This window comes from Takifugu flavidus, chromosome 13 (genome assembly GCF_003711565.1).
Source record: "Takifugu flavidus isolate HTHZ2018 chromosome 13, ASM371156v2, whole genome shotgun sequence".
Classification (NCBI taxonomy): Eukaryota; Metazoa; Chordata; class Actinopteri; order Tetraodontiformes; family Tetraodontidae; genus Takifugu; species Takifugu flavidus.
This window is the reverse complement of record NC_079532.1, coordinates 15,135,724-15,156,659: the sequence shown is the minus strand read 5'-3', so window position 1 is coordinate 15,156,659 and position 20,936 is coordinate 15,135,724. Positions and strand designations below refer to the sequence as shown.

General features: G+C 42.2%; 1 protein-coding gene across 4 annotated transcripts in view; it reads left to right on the top strand.

Moving 5' to 3' along the window:
* The window catches only part of si:dkey-246g23.2 (solute carrier family 66 member 2), a 38,774-nt gene that overhangs the window by 9,241 nt on the left and 8,597 nt on the right, over nt 1–20,936 (top strand). The window contains exons 4-5 of one of the 4 annotated variants that reach the window (XM_057052748.1): nt 8,080–8,296; nt 14,207–19,071. In XM_057052748.1, the coding sequence (XP_056908728.1) occupies nt 8,080–8,296; nt 14,207–14,303 (314 nt within the window). In that variant the 3' untranslated portion in view covers nt 14,304–19,071. Of the gene's footprint in view, nt 1–1,778; nt 3,012–8,079; nt 8,297–8,934; nt 11,726–14,206; nt 19,072–20,936 lie in introns of those variants that run through there. The other 3 variants (XM_057052747.1, XM_057052746.1, XM_057052749.1) reach the window with 3 other exon arrangements.

The window sequence follows — 20,936 nt, the reverse complement described above, 5'->3', positions numbered from 1 at the left end:
TGTATACCTGTACATAGTACAGAGGGTGTATACAATACACATATCAGAATATATATAATATATAATATTAAGTGTGTGCTATCGGGCATTATGGTTGTTGTGCAGTCTGACAGTAGCCGGCGATACCTCTCCTTCACACAGCAAGGGTGGAGCAGCCGCTCACTGAAGGAGCTGCCCAGTGCTGTCAGGGTGTCCTGTAGGGGATGGGATGTGTTGTTCAACATGGATGACAGCTTAACCATCATCCTCCCGTTTCCCACAATCTCCACTGAGTCCAGGGGACATCCCAGGACAGAGCTGGCCCTCCTTACCAGTCTGTCCATCCTCCTCCTGTCCCTGACCATGATGCTGCTGGACCAGCAGACTATCCCATGGAAGATGGCTGATCCCACCACAGAGTCATAGAAAGTCCTCAGGAGTGGTCCCTGCCGTCCAAAAGACCTCAGCCTCCTGAGCAGGAACAGTCTGCTATTGCCCTTCTTGACAAGGGGGTCTGTGTTGTGTGTCCAGTCCAGGTTATTGTTTAGGTGAACACCCAGGTACTTAAAGGACTTCACAACATTGACAACCGTTCCCAGGATATTCACCGGTGCAGGTGGGGGGTTGTTACGCCTGCGGAGATCCACCACCAGCTCCTTGGTTTTATTGGTGTTGATCTGGAGGCAGCAGGCTGCTTGTGCACAAGAGGTTTGTACACAGGCTGGAGGTGTACAAGGTTGTGGTCGGCACGGCCCAGGGGAGGAAGAGGGAGAGAGTGGTATGCCCCCTTGGTGTTGGCATAGAACAGGTCCAGTGTTTTATTGTCCCTGGTGTGGCAAGTGATGTACTGGGTGAATTTGGGCAGAGAAGATGATGGAGAGGCATGATTGAAGTCCCCAGAGATGAGGAGGAGGGCATCAGGGTGCTGTATCTGTAGCCTGCTCACTGCTGAGAGCAGGACATCACAGGCTGCATCGGCGTTAGCAGAGGGGGAGATGTATACAATCACAGCAAGGGCATATGTGAACTCCCTTGGCAGGTAGTGAGGCCTCACACTAACGGCCAACAGTTCAATGTCCTTACTGCAGTGCTGCTCCTTGACAGTGGTGTGCCCAGGGTTACACCATCTATTGTTCACAAACACTGCCAGCCCTCCTCCCTTCTTACCACTCATCTTGCTTCTGTCTGCCCGCAGAAAAGTAAATCCCTCCAGTTGTGCGGCCGTGTCCAGAGTTAGCACGGTTAGCCAGGTCTCAGTGAACAGCAGCAGGCTGCACTCCGAGTACTCCCGCTGATGCCGGGTCAGTGCCACCAGCTCGTCCATCTTGTTGGGGAGAGATCTGACATTCTCCATGATGATGGAGGGCAGGACGGGCTGATAACGTCTCCTGGCGCGACGCTCGACCCCGTCTCCTCCTCTTCAGCTCGGGGGGCACGTCAGGTCGCTCTTCAGACAGCACTGCAGAGCTCCACAGGGTGAATAGCTGGTCCCTGCTGTACACAAGCAAGCCACAGCTCTGCAACAGGTCTCAGGACATGGCGACAAAAAGTGAAAAAACAAGTACAGCCACCAGTGCAAAGTCCACAAGTCTTGCGACCATATTTGAAACACCATTAGGTAGCAACCAGATGCCAAACTTTAGGTGAGCAGAGGCTGATGCATCCCTTCACCTGGACCAGCTCTATACCCTCCACAGGGAGCTTGAAGGAATTTGCCCAACCAGTCAACATCTTTTAAATCCTGTGCTCTTTTTAGATTGAGCTTCGTTCAGACTGACTCTCTGTACTGGCTTTTAAAGGAGCCGTTAGTCTGTGGCGGCAGAGTGGACGTCTGCAGCAGCGCCACCCCTGGGCTGAAGGAGGCCCTGATCCGAAAGAAGATGGTGACATTGGAGCGGCTGGTGGCGGCAGCAGGACCAGAGCTCACCGATGCCCAGGCTGTGAGCTCGGCGCTGGGCGTCCGGTCGGTCCGACTGTTCCAGAGAAGCCTGGGCCTCTGGAAACACAGAATGTCTATGAAAGAGAAGGGTATCCTCCTCCTTCACGGAAGAGGAGAGGCTGAGACCAACCCCACGGACGCTTTCCCTGAACTCCACCTGCACCCAGACCTCCTGGACCTTGGTGGTCCTCTCCTGGATGGCTGTGGCTCAGGATCCCTTCACAGCATGGACAGGAGGATTTTATACAGCAACATCGTGAAGGTACTCAACAAAGACAAACTGCAAAACAGTGCGGAAGGACAGGCCGGGGGGACAGAGTCCTCAGTGGAGGACTCTCTACAAGCCCCCCATCAAGAAGAGAACTGGTGACCTCCAATGGAGAATTTTACATGGAGCCATGGCCACCAGTGCCTTCCTGTCAATTTTAAACCCGAACATTTTAAACAACTGTCCTTTCTATCATCAGCTATCATGTAGCCTGGAAAAACTGTCTATTAGTTTACAAAAAGGCCCTCCGTGAAGCTAGAACAGCTTATTTTTCTTCTTTAATTGAGGAAAATAAGAACAACCCCAGGTTTCTTTTCAGCACTGTGGCCAAATTAACCAAGAGTCACAGTGTTTTAGATCCACATATCCCTTCTTCCCTTAGTGGTGAAGACTTCATGAGCTTCTTCACTGATAAAGTTCTAGTTATCAGAGAAAAAGCTAACCAGGCCATCCCAACAACTGGACCATCACCAGATGTGCTGACTGTGGGAACATACAGGTTCTCCAACAAGTCCTTAAACTCCTTCAGCCCTATATATTTTTCTGAGGCGTCATCGCTAATTCAGAAATCCAAGACCACCACGTGTCTTTTAGATCCCATCCCAACACACCTGTTGAAGGATGTTTTACCAGTGATAGGCAGTTCTATCCTGGACCAGATCAATGGTTCTTTAGTGACAGGTTATGTACCCCAGTCCTACAAGGTGGCAGTGATTAAGCCATTGCTTTAAAAAACATCACTGGATCCTGATGTATTAGCAAATTATAGGCCAATATCCAACCTTCCTTTTATCGCTAAAGTTCTTGAGAAGGTGGTGGTGACTCAGTTACAGCAGCACCTGCAGAGAAACAGCCTGTTTGAGATGTTTCAGTTAGGCTTTAGAGCTCACCACAACACAGAAACAGCACTTCTTAAAGTTACTAAGGATCTTCTCATAGCTTCAGATCATGGACTGGTCTCTATGCTGGTTCTGCTGGACCTCAGTGCTGCTTTTGATACAGTTGATCACAGCATCCTGTTACAGAGACTAGAACATGTGATTGGGATTAAAGGGACAACACTAGATTGGTTTAGATCATATTTATCTGATAGATACCAGTTTGCTCATGTCCATGGCGTTCCCTCCTCATACAGTAGGGTTAGCCACGGAGTTCCACAAGGTTCTGTACTTGAACCAATCCTTTTCACCTTGTACATGCTTCCCTTAGGGAACATTATTCGGCAGCATGGGATACATTTTCATTGTTATGCTGATGACACTCAGCTTTATTTATCCATGAAACCAGAGGAGACAGAGAAGTTAGTGAAGCTTCAGACCTGTCTTAAAGACACAAAGTCCTGGATGTCTTCAAATTTCCTCCTCCTTATCTCAGGAAAAACTGAGTTCATGGTTTTTGGTCCTGAACCTCTTAGGGATAGATTAGATCACATGATCACTGTAGATGGTATCTCATTAACATCTAATCTCTCTGTGAGGAATCTAGGAGTAACTTTTGACCAAAATCTCTCCTTCAACTCACACATTAAAACAGTCTCTAGAAGTGCCTTTTTTCATCTGAGGAACATCACAAAGATTAGGAAACTACTGACGCGGCATGATGCTGAAAAGTTAGTCCATGCATTTCTTACTTACTTCCAGGCTGGACTATTGTAATTCTTTATTATCAGGGTGTCCAAACAACTCTTTAAGAAGCCTCCAGTTGATCCAAAATGCTGCAGCCAGAGTTCTGACAGGTATTGACAAAAGATATCACATAACTCCTTTACTGGCGTCGCTTCATTGGCTGCCCATTAAATTTAGAATAATTTTTAAAACCCTTCTTTTGACCTACAAGGTCCTCAGAGGCCTAGCTCCATCCTACCTGGAATAGCTAGTGACACCTTACCAGCCCAATAGACCGCTCCGCTCTCAGAATGCTGGTCTACTTGTGGTTACCAGAGTCTCTAGGAGTAGAATGGGGGCCCAAGCATTTAGCTACCAGGCCCCCCTGCTATTGAACCAGCTCCCTGCCCAGGTACGGGAGGCTGACTCCATCTCTACTTTTAAGATTAGACTTAAAACCTACCTCTTTGAAAAAGCTTATTGTTACTAGATGTCTGTGTAAATTCTCAGTCATCCAGGTCATTGTATCCAAGGTAGTTTTCTCTGTCAACTGGACTGGGTTTCTTCTCTTGAAGACGTTTCGCCTTCTATCCAGAAGGCTTCTTCAGTTCTGAAGTCGCTGGGGCGAGAGCTTGAAAATATATAGCCCCTGTGGACCATTTGCATGCTTATTGTTACTAATTCTGCAGTTCCCGTTACTACCATAGACAAATAAACTATCATACTTAGGGGGTCGTCTAATCATTAGGTTAACATCTTAGCTATGCTGTTATAGGCCAAGGCTGCCGGGATCCAGAAACATGATCACCTGACAGGCCTCTGTCACCCCATTGGGTCATGGTTTCCTCTCCTCTCCTCCTCTCCTCTCCTCTCCTCTCCTCTCCTCTCCTCTCCTCTCCTCTCCTCTCCTCTCCTCTCCTCTCCTCTCCTCTCTCCTCTCTCCTCTCTATACCCAGCCGGCCATCAGCAGGAGGGTCCCCCTACATGAGCCTGGTCCTGCTCAAGGTTTCTTCCTGTTAAAGGGGAGTTTTTCCTTGCCACTGTTGCTAGTTGGGAGTTAGGCCCTGGGATTCTGGAAAGTGCCTTGAAACAATTTTGATTGTAAAAGACGCTATATAAATAAAGATTGATTTGATCTGAGATTGATTTGACTTTCTGTGATTTTAACGAGAGTGTCTTTCATGTTTTTACCGGGTGCAGTAGGCTGGTAGGTCTTTTTAGTGTCTTAACTGGTGTTTTTAGGCTTTTTAATTTCGTGTTCTCCACTTCTGCTTTTATTTGTGGTCTAAGGCACAAGAGGGCAGGAAGGAGGAAATGCCAGGTTTTTAATTTTTTAAGTGAGGCTAAACTCGCCATTTATTTGTCTAGAATGGAGAAAATTAAAAAATGGAGTGGCATGTGACGCGGTGGCTTTGTGGAAGCAGAACGTGAGGGTGCGCCTGAATCTGGAGTTCTGCTTCTACAAAGCCACTGAGAACCTGGAAGCCTTTAAACAGCAGTGCATGACGAGGTTTTAGTGAAGGTAACAGAGCAGGGGGAGATGGAGGCTGCAGCATGGCTGCTCTGAGGGACAGATGAGGGTTTTTAACTGGTTTTATGTGAACAGAGCACTCTAAATAAAGTACATTTTAAAAGTCAAAGTCTCTCTCTCTCACACCCCCTTATTTCACCCCTTATTTATTTAGCTTGTTGTTTGATTTAGGGCTCAGCCACACACCACCCCACAAAAGTGCTGGAATTAATTGACATATCCTGCTGGAGCATCTTGACTATCTTCAGAGGCAGGTACTGGACTTTTGTCTTTGCCACGTCCTTGTCTGGTTTCATAATTGGATTGTTTGATCATGAATGCAGTCTGTGCTAACAAAGTGAAGAAAGAGCATGTAGCCTGCCCCTCAGAGCCTCTGGGGTCTCTTGTCTTGACACAGCCGACAGGATGAGACTGTTTGGAAAAGACCAGGGTACTCGAGTGTGTGTGTGTGTGTGTGTGTGTGTGTGTGTGTGTGTGTGTGTGTGTGTGTGTGTGTGTGTGTGTGTGTGTGTGTGTGTGCATGAATGGGACATGTGAAGTCAAAACAGTGCTCATGGAGGGTTTAAGAAATGTGCAAAGATGGGAAGAAAAAGGAAACTCACTGAGAAAAGTCATGAAACCAAAAGAAATGTCTCCATCAATAATGCATGTCTACTGTACTCCTTTGGGTTCTTCTGGGCAATTTGATTTTGCAGGTAAACCTTAAGGCTAAGACGATTCCAAGAATGGAAAGTACGATTGAACTGGCTGGTTTTGGGACAGCACTGTGTACAGGTGCCAGTTTGTTTATGACATTTTCTTGACTTCAAACTGAAATAATAGAAAGGCAGCTGGGTGATATAAAAGGTGATATCTATGCCACCCTCTGTCTGCAAGGCACCAGTGATTGTAGTGTTGAAAAAAAAGGCAGATGGGACTAAAGTCTGACTTGTCAAATGTTCTGATAGTTCGTCCTCAGCTCATTGGCTCCTGTCATAGTTTGTGTGAACAAGTCAAATCATGAAAGATAATTTTCACCAAGAAGCAGGTGTGTTAAAACTTTGAAAAACCTGGGTGTCTGGTCTTGTCTCCTTTCTCAGCTCATGTATCTGTTGGCAGCTGTGGGTACAACAAAGCCACCAGGCTGTGCTTATTGCAAGATGTCTCAATTTGTTGATCCCAGGATGCAACAGCAGATGCAGCTGACTGAAGTGAAGTGCAGAAATGTCACACATGCTGATGCTGAGTATGTATGTGTTTACTAAACAGTCTTTGAAACATTATTGTCCACACTACAAAGTAATATGTCATTTTCTGAGATATGCTTTTTTGACTCTTTTAGCAAAGCAGTTGTGGTGGAATTCAGAGTAGATCTTAGGACCCTTGTTGGGCTGTGAGCCTGATTTTAAATATAGCTCTTAAAGCAATAAAAGCCCATTTCTGTTCTAAAAATTACTGTCTTTTGAGGCTCATAGCAAGTCTCATAGCAGTCTTTTGGACATTCAGCTTTCAGGGTCCAAATAAATCTTTAGATTAGCTACCCACTTTGCACAACAGATCAACTATTGGTGCTGCTCAACTATGTACAGTATTCGACTGTATCCACAATGTCATTTTCGTCACAATGGGAGTTATGTGTGCGATATTCTCCATTAAACCTACATTTACTATTAGTGTACCTTGATAGATACTACCCATCCTGATCAGCAACAGCAAAGTATTTATTATTATATTGGTTAAATAAGAGGGTTTAGGTCGAGGATGTTGTATTTACATTTACGAACAAATGTTGTCACATTTTGGGAGTTGATTTTTAGGCATTTTGCGTGTTTTCCATGGCAGTCTTTGCCAATGTTCAGCAGCATACTTTAACGTCAGTTATCTCTGTAGTAAGCAATGTCATGTCTGAGTACCCACACAGCTTAATGTGCTCTTATTGAGTCATCAATCCACTTTAGCTGATGTAAGCTGGTTTTACAGGACAGAGCTTTCATACATAAGCAATGAAAGATGGTCGATCATCTTGCATTATGGTCAATTGAGGGCTTGGCTGCTTGGGATGAGAATGTTTCCTCTCATAGTCTCTAAACTCTTCCCTGGCAGCTTCTGAATTAACATTCTAATGTATGAGACATCATTTTAGCTACTGGACCATGTAGATTGCTTAGATTAAAGTTAGGTTAAATTTTAAAAAAATCACTCTCGTGATACAGAGCACCTCTTCCATTTAAGTTGAACAGTAAATAGTCGCTCCTGGCAGGCAGTGGTGTACCAGTGAACTGTAAAGGCTCCACTTGATAAATAGATTTGTCAGTGAAAAGGTTAAAACAAACCTTAATAAACCCTCTGTATGTATAGCACAGCCTCTGAAAAGGTTATTTCAGTGTAACAGGAATGTAAAAGCTCCACAGTATCACATTCATCTTCGTTCCATTCACTCAGCAGCCACGCAGCATATTGATGTAGGATTGCTGTCTTTGCAGAATGCCCATGCATCCTTCAAGGAAACTCCTATCCCTGCTCGTTCTTCCTCCCATCATAGTTTTCTCTTGTATTAAACTTAAAATCTCTGCCTATCACCGCCACACATCTGTCCTCATGTCGCAACATTATACACACACATGCGAGCCTACTTCCTACCTCTTGTTCTGCTGTGGTTTTATTGATCACCTTTTCCTCTGCATCCTTTGCTCTAAATCCTGCCATCCTGCCTCTCAGACATTTAAACTGTTTCATTTAAACTGTTTCTCTTCATCTGTTTATGTTGCTCCATCTGTAGACTTGAACATGAAGTACTTCTGGCAGTGGAGTGCCTTTGAGGACTACCTCCTCTTCTGCTTTAGCTTCACCCTGCTGTGTGCAGTGGTCACCTTGATGCTGCTGGACTCCTCAGTGTTTGTGGAAATGTTGGGTTTCCTGGCCGTCATATTCGAAGCCATGCTGGGGCTCCCACAGCTGCTGCAAAACTTCCACAATCACACCACCAAAGGCATGAGGTACATCACACTTTGAGGTCAAGCCAGACTTTTCATTAACCTCTCAAGTAGACTCAGCATAGCATACCATGACGCGTTCCCACAAGATTTTAATAGTGCTCAGCAACACTAAATGGAAAGTGGTCTCATTAATCTAATGTTCTAATTACAATCATGAAGGGAATATTAATCATATTTTCCTACAAAATATGCAAATAAGGTTACATCAGAACATTTTGTGCTGAATAGCTGCTTTTTCTGAGTTGGAGAAATATGTGGCGCTGTTTATGTCAGAGATTATGTTTGACACAAGCTTTGTTTCTTTCGAACACAATAAAATGCAATTTGAAGATTGATATAGGCCATACGTTTATATATCAATCAACATTTCCAACACAGCACAAACCAGCTGTAGATATTAATGGTAAAATAAAAATTGCAAAATGATAAACGTTATAATACTTTATTATTATTATGATTATTATTATTGGGATTATGATTATTATTATTGGGATTATGATTATTATTGTTGTTGTTGTTGCTGCTTATTATTAGTAGTATTAACAATAATAATAATTAGAGATTGCAAGTCAAATCAATCTCAATCTTTATTTATATAGCGTCTTATACAATCAAAATTGTTTCAACGCGCTTTCCAGAATCCCAGGGCCTAACCCCAGACAAGCAACAGTGGCAAGGAAAAACTCCCCTTTAACAGGAAGAAACCCTGAGCAGGACCAGGCTCAAGTAGGGGGATCCTCCTGCTGATGGCCGACTGGGTATAGAGAGAGGAGAGGAGAGGCACAGAGCACAGAAACACACACAAAAATACACTATTTATACAGCGGGTCAGCGGGGCCGGAGGTCGTCATGCAGCTCCGAAGGCGGTGATACCTGTAAATGAATGGAGAAGGGGGGGGGGGGGGACCAGAAAAACGACACAGGAATCAGCTAACTAGTCTGCTTGATGAGGAGAAGGAGAGGAAAGGAAACCATGACCCAGTGGGGGGGTGACAGAGGCCTGTCAGGTGATCATATTTCCGGACCCCGGCAGCCTTGGCCTATAACAGCATAGCTAAGATGTTAACCTAATGATTAGACGACCCCCTAAGTATGATAATTTGTCTGTCTATAATAGTAACTGGAACTACAGAATTAGTAACAATAAGCTTTTTCAAAGAGGTAGGTTTTAAGCCTAATCTTAAAATTACCGATGGAGTCAGCCTCCCGTACCTGGACAGGGAGCTGGTTCAATAGCAAGGGGGCCTGGTAGCTAAATGCTCGGGCCCCCATTCTACTCCTAGAAACTCTGGGAACCACAAGTAGACCAGCATTCTGAGAGTGGAGCGGTCTATTGGGCTGGTATGGTGTCACTAGCTCCTCCAGGTAGGATGGAGCTAGGCCTCTGAGGACCTTGTAGGTCAAAAGAAGGGTTTTAAAAATTATTCTAAATTTAATGGGCAGCCAATGAAGTGACGCCAGTAAAGGAGTTATGTGATATCTTTTGTCAATACCTGTCAGAACTCTGGCTGCAGCATTTTGGATCAACTGGAGGCTTCTTACACCCTGATAATAAAGAATTACAATAGTCCCGAGAGAGCCTAGATGTTAATGAGATCTAGATGGTATCTCAGTGATCATGTGATCAAATCTATCCCTGAGAGGTTCAGGACCAAACACCATGACCTCAGGCTTTCCTGAGTTAAGGAGGAGGAAATTTGAAGACATCCAGGATTTTATGTCTTTAAGACAGGTTTGAAGCTTCACTAACTTCTCTGTCTCCTCTGGTTTCATGGATAAATAAAGCTGAGTGTCATCAGCATAACAATGAAGATTTATCCCATGCTGTCGAATAATGTTCCCTAAGGGAAGCATGTACAAGGTGAAAAGGATTGGTCCAAGTACAGAACCTTGTGGAACTCCGTGGCTAACCCTACTGTATGAGGAGGGAACGCCATGGACATGAGCAAACTGGTATCTATCAGATAAATATGATCTAAACCAATCTAGTGTTGTCCCTTTAATCCCAATCACATGTTCTAGTCTCTGTAACAGGATGCTGTGATCAACTGTATCAAAAGCAGCACTGAGGTCCAGCAGAACCAGCATAGAGACCAGTCCATGATCTGAAGCTATAAGAAGATCATTAGTAACTTTAAGAAGTACTGTTTCTGTGCTGTGATGAGCTCTAAAGCCTAACTGAAACATCTCAAACAGGCTGTTTCTCTGCAGGTGCTGCTGTAACTGAGTCACCACCACCTTCTCAAGAACTTTAGCGATAAAAGGAAGGTTGGATATTGGCCTATAATTTGCTAATACATCAGGATCCAGTGATGTTTTTTAAAGCAATGGCTTAATCACTGCCACCTTGTAGGACCGGGGTACATAACCTGTCACTAAAGAACCATTGATCTGGTCCAGGATAGAACTGCCTATCACTGGTAAAACATCCTTCAACAGGTGTGTTGGGATGGGATCTAAAAGACACGTGGTGGTCTTGGATTTCTGAATTAGCGATGACGCCTCAGAAAAATATATAGGGCTGAAGGAGTTTAAGGACTTGTTGGAGAACCTGTATGTTCCCACAGTCAGCACGTCTGGTGATGGTCCAGTTGTAGGGATTGCCTGGTTAGCTTTTTCTCTGATAGCTAGAACTTTATCAGTGAAGAAGCTCATGAAGTCTTCTGCCACTAAGGGAAGAGGGAATATGTGGATCTAAAACACTGTGACTCTTGGTTAATTTGGCCACAGTGCTGAAAAGAAACCTGAGGTTGTTCCTATTATCCTCAATTAAAGAAGAAAAATAAGCTGTTCTAGCCTTGCGGAGGGCCTTTTTGTAAATGTTGTGAATCTTCTCCTGGTGGTAGCCGAGATGTGTTGATGAGGAAGGAATCTTCGCAGACACCGACTTGGTTATCAAAGATGTTTATTGGAGAGAACAGTCAGGTATCAATCGGACACTGCAGTTTGTCCGAGGGAGGTTTCGCGGTCCCATTGGTGAAGAACTCCGAGGTGTCTACATCGACACCTCCTTCTTATACAGTCAAGTAAACACATTCTTGTCTGATGACCTCACGCTATACAATATGGCCAACCCAGGCATGGGCAAACTAAGGCCCGGGGGCCACACGCGGCCCGTTAAACGTTTTAATCCGGCCCGCCAAACTTGAAAAATTAAATGAATAAACCTTGTTAATGTTAAATTTTCACTGCAATTCTGGTGTTTTCCCACTAGAAAAAAGACAGTCAGGAGGAGAGTGATGGTGATATCCTGAAGGATAACAGAACTTTCAGTGCTTTAAAATAGAAATGGTTATTAATTTTTTTTAAAAAAAGGCACATTTTATTCATTTGATTTTAAGTGTTTTAAGACTCATTCCAAAGTCAGATATTTTGTTGTAATGCTTCTCTTCATTTTCATTTGAAATTAAAGCACATGTTTTCTCCATATCCCAAGATGTGTATTTTTTCTCCAATGAGGTGAGGTTACCAAAGCACTCCATCCATCCATCTGCTCCTGGTCCGGCCCCTTTGTCAAATGTTAGAACCCATTGTGGCCCACGAATCAAAATGTTTGCCCACCCCTGGGCCAACCCAATGGTATAGCGTTCAGTTATTAGCAAAAAAGGGAATGTTGAAAATGCTTCATGCTATATATCCTCATATGGAGAATAACCAGGAGCCCACAGGCTCCTGTGTCATCTCTTAGCAGCTTCTCTTACATAAAGGAAGAAGACACAGGACACACGTGTGGAGCATGTCCTAATATGGTGCTTAGGCTGGCTGCTAAACACATTGCGGCCTTACAGACGTAAAGCCTGCATAGAACGGGTCAGATACTACATAAACTAATAGACAGTCTTTTCAGGCTACATGAAAGCTGTCTATTTTACAAGAATGCCACTTCCTTTCTAGTCTGCGCGCTTTCTGCTTGAGGGTCCTGATATGTGAGTTATACCAGGGGGCACACCTCTGATTTACTATTTTCTTTTTCAGGGGGCAACAGAATCAAGCGTGATTCTCAGTGAGGTTGCTGCACCTTCCGCAATAGAGTCAACCTCGGCAGGGCTAAGATTCTAAGGATTGATCCCTGGGGAAACACACGGTGGTCCTGGGATTAGCACAGGGATCACTTCCTTAAACTTAGCTACAGCATTATCTGAAAGACATCTGCTATAGTAAGACTGTGCTCTGAGCATAGAAGAATCCTTAATCATAAATGTAAAAGTGATCAAAGAATGGTCTGACAGGAGTGGGTTCTGAGGGAACACTGACACATGTTCTACCTCAACACCATAAGTCAGAACTAGATCTAGGGTGTGGTTGAAGTTATGAGTTGGTTGGTTTATCTTCTGGAGGAAACCAACTGACTCAAGTAATGAAATGAAGCCATTTCTAAAGCTGTCATTTACAACATCTACATAGATATTAAAGTCTCCAATGATAATGACTTTGTCCGTTCTAAGGACCAAGTCAGATAAGAAATCAGAGAACTCAGACAGGAACTCTGAATGTGGCCCAGCATGGGGCCGATATACAACTACAAACAGAAGTGGCTTTTCTGCCTTCCAGTTTAGATGAGTGATGCCAAGAGTCAGGCTTTCAAATGAACTGGAGCCATATTTTGGTCTAGGATAAATTAATAACTTGGAGTGATAGATTGCTGCCACTCCCCCTCCTTGACCAGTAACACGTGGAATATGATAATTAAGATGGGTAGGAGGAGTAGATTCATTTAAGCTAACATACTCCTCCTCCTGAAGCCAAGTCTCAGTAAGACAAAATAAATCAATGTGATGATCTGCTATCAGGTCGTGCACTAACAAGGATTTACACAAAAGAGATCTAATATTTAACTTATTAATTTTAATAAGATTATGGTAATTGACCGCTCCCCTGCTCTGTGCTTGGTGAACTTTTAACCGTGGAACAGAGACTACCTCTATAGTGTTAAATATATTATTGTTGGTGGATGAGGGTTCTATGGAAGCAGCAGAGAGGTGTGTAAGACTACAACTCTGCATCCAGGTCTGGACCCTGGATTGTCAGGTCAGTTTGGGTCTAATAAAATTAGCCAAGTTACTAGAAATGAGAGAGGCACCATCCTGTGTGGGATGGACATTGTCTCTCCTAATCAGACCAGGTTTTCCCCAAAAAGTGCTCCAATTGTCTATAAAGGCCACCTGGTTTTCGGGGCACCACCGTGACAACCAGCGACGAAGCGATGACATGCGGCTAAACATGTAATCGCTGGCCAGATTGGGAAGGGGACTAGAGAATGCTACGGAGTCCGACATTGTTTTTTGCGTAGTTGCACACCGACTCTATGTTAATTTATATGGTTATATGGTTGTTCTCAATAAAGACATGAAAGATTAGATTTTTTTGTGTGTTTGTTTTAGGCACATTATATTTGTCGGTGCCGTTGACTTACATAAACATCAAATCAGACGTTATGAGAAATAAATGCAGACAAACTTAATACAGCTAAAGTTTCACATACTTCTTCTGGCCACTGTAAACATAACAGTGAGTTAATGACACTAAATTATAGTCCCACTCAGTCTTAATGACAACAATTAACATACCCTTAACTTTACTAACATGACCAAACACTTGTGCTGTTTAACACAGCATCCTCATAGTTTTGTGTCACACTAAACACAACATCATGAACTGAGAAAAGCAGGGATAAAAAAAAAAAACTTTTGGAAACAAGCTATTTATGCAGTCTGGATTTATGGCTTTTTCAACCCAGTAATTTGTTGCCATTTGGTAGTTTGCAGACATTTGTGTTTATGAATTCTGTCAGAACAGTCCAAATATCCAAAGAATTATTTTTAGACAGCTACATTTCTGGGGAGGTACAGATTAGATCATAGTGCAGGATTCTGTTCAAGGTTTTTTTTCATTTTCCATTTTTCATTCAAGGCAAAAGTACAACTTTACCACTGTGGAACCAGGATTTTTTAAACCAAACTACATGAGGATAAATACTGGAGTTATGTACACTGATTATTTCTATTAAAAATTATTTTCCACACTTTTGTCTCTATTCATTCACGTGTAAATGTTTGCAAAAATAAGTAGAAAAGGGAAACAATTGCTTTCAGGTAAAGTCTGAGATTCAGACTTGCAGACCAGAGTTTGGTTTCTTATTTGGATGTAGTCAATTATTAAATGCTCAAAGTACAGAAGTCACTGAAAGCAGAGCTCAGAGGCCAATAAAGTTCCCAACCTGGGGTGAGGTTTTTGTACTAGTTAGGAATTTAAAGAGACTGAAGCTACTTTGTGGTGAAACTATGATTAAATTCAAGGTCACCTTGTGTAGAGAGAAAAGAGTTGAGGAACAGGAGCAAACAAAGCTTATTTTGCATAATGAGTGTTCTTTCCTGCTTAGATTTCGTCAAAGTAAGCAAAGGTCAGTGTGTATACTGATTAGCCTCTTAGGTAGAAGGTTGTGAAATCAATTATGCCCCCTTCTGTGCCAATTAATGGCACAGAACCTCCAACTAATTATCATAATTATTCCCTCATTATGTCGCTCGGCTGTCATCAGTGGAAAAAAAAATGCATACTTGTCTGAAGGTCAATAAACAGTAATTGTCCAAGCCATGGCGGTGTGTTCTGCGCCGCTGGATTTTGACTGTCAATAAACTATGTCTACATTTACTGATTATGTCAAAGACATGGGAGATCAGCTGATTGATGCTGGAGGACTCACAACCACCTTTTAGTCTCGACATTGTGGCATATCATCTTTATTCAATGATATCCACCAAAACAATTATTAGTCTTTCTGTCCTGCTACAGTCTACAGTACATACCCCTCTGTCTCTATATCAGTATACCCCATGGAGCATTGAAAGCTTTTGTTGTAACTGTATGAGTACAGTCATTACTATTGCATATATGTCCACCCTTGAACCACACATTGTTAATCAGAAAACCTAATCAATGCTGGATGAATTTTATTGTGCAACCATGGTTGTAAGATGAATTGCCCAGGCACAAATTTTTGGTCTGTTGTTTCACACACCAGCTATCACACTGTTGTTTTGGGTCTCACTTGTTTGTTTTGGTGGGTTTGCTGACACAGAAGTTCAGTTTTATCTTCACGATGCATTATTGATACTGTATACAGTAATAATAAGTAACAAAAGAGAGAGGAATATTTCTTTTTGGTCTAAATTCAGGATGAAAGAAAATGAGCTGTTATAGCCTTATGAAGTACATTTCTATCCATAAACAGTATTAACCATTAAAAAGGCATTTGAAAACTCTTTTAAATTATTCAAGTACTGCATCTTAGAACTATGAGCGAGTTCACATACCATGTCCTAGGATGTGCATTAAGGCTGGCTTGTGCTCTTGGCAGTCAGCCATCGTGGTGGATGTTGTGCCAAAGATAGGCGATAACATTGCATTGCGTCTCTGAGCTGACTGATGAGCAACCTAACTGACCTCATATCTACAATCATGTTGACATCTACTCAGAAACGTGAAACCAACAGTAATCTGTACAAGCAAACTAACACAGTTGTCTGAAAATATTTCCTAATACCGATCCTCACCTTCAAGTCAAATTCTTTTACAGTAATATTTACAGCCTGCTAATGATTTCCATAGCTTAATTGGAGCGATGACCCTGTAAGGTGGAAACATCCCGGTCAGCACTTCTCTCTCTGGGTCCATTAAGTGTCTCAGATCTATTAACAGCTGTACTCAGCTGTACTTCCAGTTGTTCATTTGAAGGCTGCACAAACTCTTTTTCCAGGTATGATGATGCAGCACAAGTTTTGCACTTCTTCCCATGCGGTCCCTTGTGAAACAGTTTGTTGTTGTTCAGTTTCCCTCAACCAGATGTATATGAAGGAAAGTTAGATGCTGTAGAGAGATGCACATCACGCTTGAAAAGCACCACATTTACTGTGCAATGCATGTATATCTTATACTGATTGTACATTGCTTGTTAAAGTTAAACTAATATCTTATATGACGTACTTCTGATACTGAATCAGTACTAATTCATTAGTGATCCATCAGAATTACAGATAATATAGACCAGGAAAAAACGTATTTTCATTCAATCCTTTGGTGCATGAAATCCCAAAATAGTATAGAGCTGAGCCTATTCCATCTAAACAGCTGGTTTAAGGAATTGAATGAAATGTATGGGTGTTCCAGCAACTGGTTGTTATCAGAGCTGTCTGGGTCCATGGTGATATTGCAGTCATGGTAAGGGCAGGCATAAGCTACACACAAACAATGGTGAATTTTAATGATGGAAATGGAAATTCATGGAGATATCCTTCCACACCTGTCATGCCTTTAATTTGCCGCCATCGCTGATGTAGCATGAAAAGACATAATTGCATGGCTTTCATGCTCTTCCGACATTGCTCCCTCAAACTACAGTTGAACTGCTGATATATTGTTACTATTCAAAAGAGAAGTGTTACACCACTAATGTCATTTATTTTTGATAACACTAAATGATCACAAATATTATCAACATATTCTCCTTAAAATCTTACAGAAATCTTAATCTGCTCACCACATAAAAAAACTCACACCTTGGCAAACCTGGGTGAACAATCTTTCACTGTCGCGTGTCCCTTAAGTTGGAGTCTATTCACAGGTTTCAGTGTTTGTTAACTTGAGGCGACTTTCAACAGAGGACCAGTACATTTCCACTTTGGCCCCCAAAAGAACATAACATCACCGTGACCTCTGAGAAAAAGCACACAAGTTGGCACTGGAGAGCCAGGTCCTCATTAAATGACAAAACAAATAGATTCACGTAAAACACCATTAATCTTTTATTTTTCTGTCTTCTCACTAACTTTATATGAAAACCAACACCATCATTGCCCATTTGCCACTTTCTGTATCACAGTAAATGTACCCTTGCTGCTAAAAGCATTTTCCCACAGACTATTACACAAGCAGTCATCACATATAAAGTCCTTTAACTCAAATCGTGTCGCTCCATGAGATGCAGTTATGTACTGCATGCGAGCATGCATGTCGTGCTTGCATCGTGCCTGAGCAAAGAAGAGCTACTAGTGATTGCTAGAGCATGGTTAATGTGATCAAAACCAATGCAAACTCTCACAAAGTAATTTCTGTCCTAAGGCAAGACAGGACAAGAGAATGCTGTGAGAACTCATATTTCCATTTTATTTAAGTGGACTTATATGGATTATAGAAAAAAATAGATTTTGCTGACTTTGCTTTGTTGCTGTATTTATGACACACAAAGGTCCTATCCTATATTATTGTGTCTGAACAGAATGTATGTTTGCAAGAAAGAAAAGGGCTGTATGAAACCCACAGTCAACTGTTGCACAAGCCTCTTAAATGGACTGTACCTGCTGTCTCCTCAGGAAGATGATAAATCGAGATTAAATCACTCCAGAGTCACTAATTAATCTGTATTGAAGCATTTGGTGACAATTCAGAAATGATTCAGCTGATTGATTCACCATCTCTCCCCAGACTCACCCTGAGTGTATTTACGTATATTAGTCAATGTTTAATACATACATTTAAATGCCAGATTTATTTAGAAAATGTATGTATGTTATGTATTATGGGACACAGAATTAGCTGTGTTTAAATGTGTCAGGAATATATTGTTTCATAAGTGAATTTTCCTTTTGCTGACCACTATCAAACATCTTACAGACTATGTAGACTTTAAGGAAATACTTTATGATTACATTGTTAGCACTGGATTTTCTGAGATCTCTTTTAGATTAGCCATTGCTATCTCATCCAATGTTCCCTCTAATTTTTCATGTGTCTGAGCAGACATACAAGCTCCCTGAGCACACTGAGGACCACTGTGAGCAACATCAGATGGGTACGCTGTGGCCACACACCAGTATCACGCTTGTTCAAAACCTTGGATCATAGCAAGTTACATGGCTTATTAAAAGAATCAAATGACAGCAGCACATAAAATGACAAAGACAAAAATCTTGTTGTTCATGAGATGTGTACTATGTTATATGTGAGAGTCCTGCTTTAACCAAAGGAAAAGTCCTGCTTTGGCCTGGGAAAAAATCTCACTCAGTTTCACCGCTTGTTCTTCTATTTGCACATACTCCGACAGCCATTCCATCTTAAAAGAACCGCATTTCTTTTTTACTTTGGCTTGATGAGTGGATGTGTCTCTGCCCGTTTGTTTCGCCATGATGAGGGATTAGCATTTGTGTCTCTGAGATCCGTTGCTGTTGTTATCTAGCTAACCTGCACGGCGAGTAAAGGTAGGGCACATATGCAAACGCTGTCAATGCCATGATTGGCTGTGTAGCGTAAGTGAACTGTATCGGATTATTGGCTGGACACCTGTCGCTCATTGATTTATGTTGCAAAATGGTACAGAAAACAATATTACTGGTCTAATTAACTAGATTATATCAGTTCTAAAATTAGATATTAATTAATACGTTTCTGTTGAATTTTATTTTGTGCACTGCATAGATTTTCTTGTGCGCTGAGAATGTGCAAGCAGTACGCGATTGCGCAAGCGCACAGCTTAGAGGGAACATTGGGCCAGATTCACGAAGCGTTCTTACGAACAAATTTGTTCTTAAGTCCCATTTACGAACAGTTTACGAAGATTGTGGCATTCACCAATTTCTTCTTATCCTGGATTTATTCGTAGGTAAGAACAAATTCTACGAACACTCAGGAGTACTCTTGCGCACATTTCAGTGCCGACATGTTGGCATGGTTGTGTTTTCTTCTCTTGTGCAGTTCAATAAAATTCAATATTACAATGATAATTCTGTCATATTTATTTATTTATTTGTTTATTTCCTATTTTTGGTGATTTACAGAGAATTTTAAAATTACGTAAATGTGCCAATGACTTAATATTAATCAACCAAATTGGAAACCATGCCAAAACTGTCTTTTTATTTGATTTTATCTTGATTTATTTTATTAGGGGATCTAGGATATGCCCTGGTTGTTGACACCACTGACCAACCCTCAGACTCCACAGGAGTTTTATTCAATCAGATGCATGCGCGCAGTCGCTCCACCATTGAACACACCATTGGCATGTTAAAGGGGCGCTGGATGTGGACACAGAGCCACAACCCCGTGAGGATGTGCGTCCTGACGCAATGATGGGGCCAGACTGCAGGCACGCGGTTCACGTTCGAGCGCGATTAATTGCCCGTTTGTGAATAAAATGCATTATTGTCACAATCCGAGCACAGCTTTTACACGTTTATTTTTTTTTTACATTCTTCTTTTTTTTACATTCTCGTTGATTTCTTTAAGCGTGTTGGCTATAGTCATCAGGGTTGAGGCAATTTTATCAAGCGTGTTAGCCATCCTTTCTTGATTGTTCAACACGGCGTCAGAAATCAGGCGTGGAGAGGCAAGCTTTGGGCATTTCGCTTTGGGCATTTTGCTGCTTTTTGCTCTGTCTACAGGGTCCTGCTGCAGTTCCTTTTATGGGCATTAGTGGGCGGTGACTTATGCTAATCGTATGTTAATTAGACTCACCTGGCACGCGCTTTCAACTTACGAACAGATGGCATTCATCAATCTAAGAACACAGCTGCGAACAATTCTGGGGTTTACGAACACGTTGATGAATCCGACGTAGGGTTTTCTTAAAAAACTTCTTAATAACAACTTAAGAAAGAATCTAAGAAGATTCTTAAGAACATATTGGTGAATCTGGCCCACTGATCTCATCCATTTCTTCTTGTTTCCATTCTCTAAAAATGTATGAAAATCCAAACCATCCTCAGGCCATCTCTGATACTCACTTCCCCTGCCTCTCCACTGCTTCTTTGGGTGAAGTAGAATCCATCTTTTCTGACAGATTGGGAACTTTTCCTTGTTTGCCTGTGTGCAATCGATCAACATGCATAATTCATAGTTAGTGTTTTAAGAGTAGCTAGGCCCTTTGATTTTAGTCTGTCTCTGCCCCCTCGAGGAGCTCATAGCCCAGCTGTGAAATCACCTTACACACAACCTCGTGTGGGTGTAATCGTGTGTATGATTCACATACACACACACATCATGCCAATGCGCAATTGGATGTTTGTGAAGAGGTGAGAGAGGACTGAACCTTTAAGAGTCAGACACTGCTGCTTAACCATATCTCCTTCCACAGAATTGGGAGTCAATATTATCAAGTAATTACCAGGCCTGTCCTCCACTCTGGAACTTTCTCAGTGTATTCAGAGTGCCAGGAGAATTCCTGGTGGCATGGTAAACTGATTAGATTGCTCTGTGTGTCGAAATGAATGTGTAGAACACAGCATCACAGGACATTGCAGGTGCGTCATGTGGGAGTTTTGTATTGTATACTACTCAGTGCTTCCATTGCGCTATCATAGTAAACATGCAGATGCAATTCTGGGAAAGGTACAGGAGTAAGTCGAGTAATCAATATTTAGTCACCAGAAAGAATCAGCAGATCTATTGCAGCAATATTTTACACTGTGAAATGAGGAGTGTAAATAATGACGTGCTTTCACAAACCAAATCAGCTGAATTTATTCCTTCCCCCAAAGTTTCCTTAAACGTTGATATTTGACATATAATTTTTAGACAGTCAACATCTATTAACAACTATAGTTCTAATATCTGAATATGGAAGAAATGTATGCACATGACAGAGGAA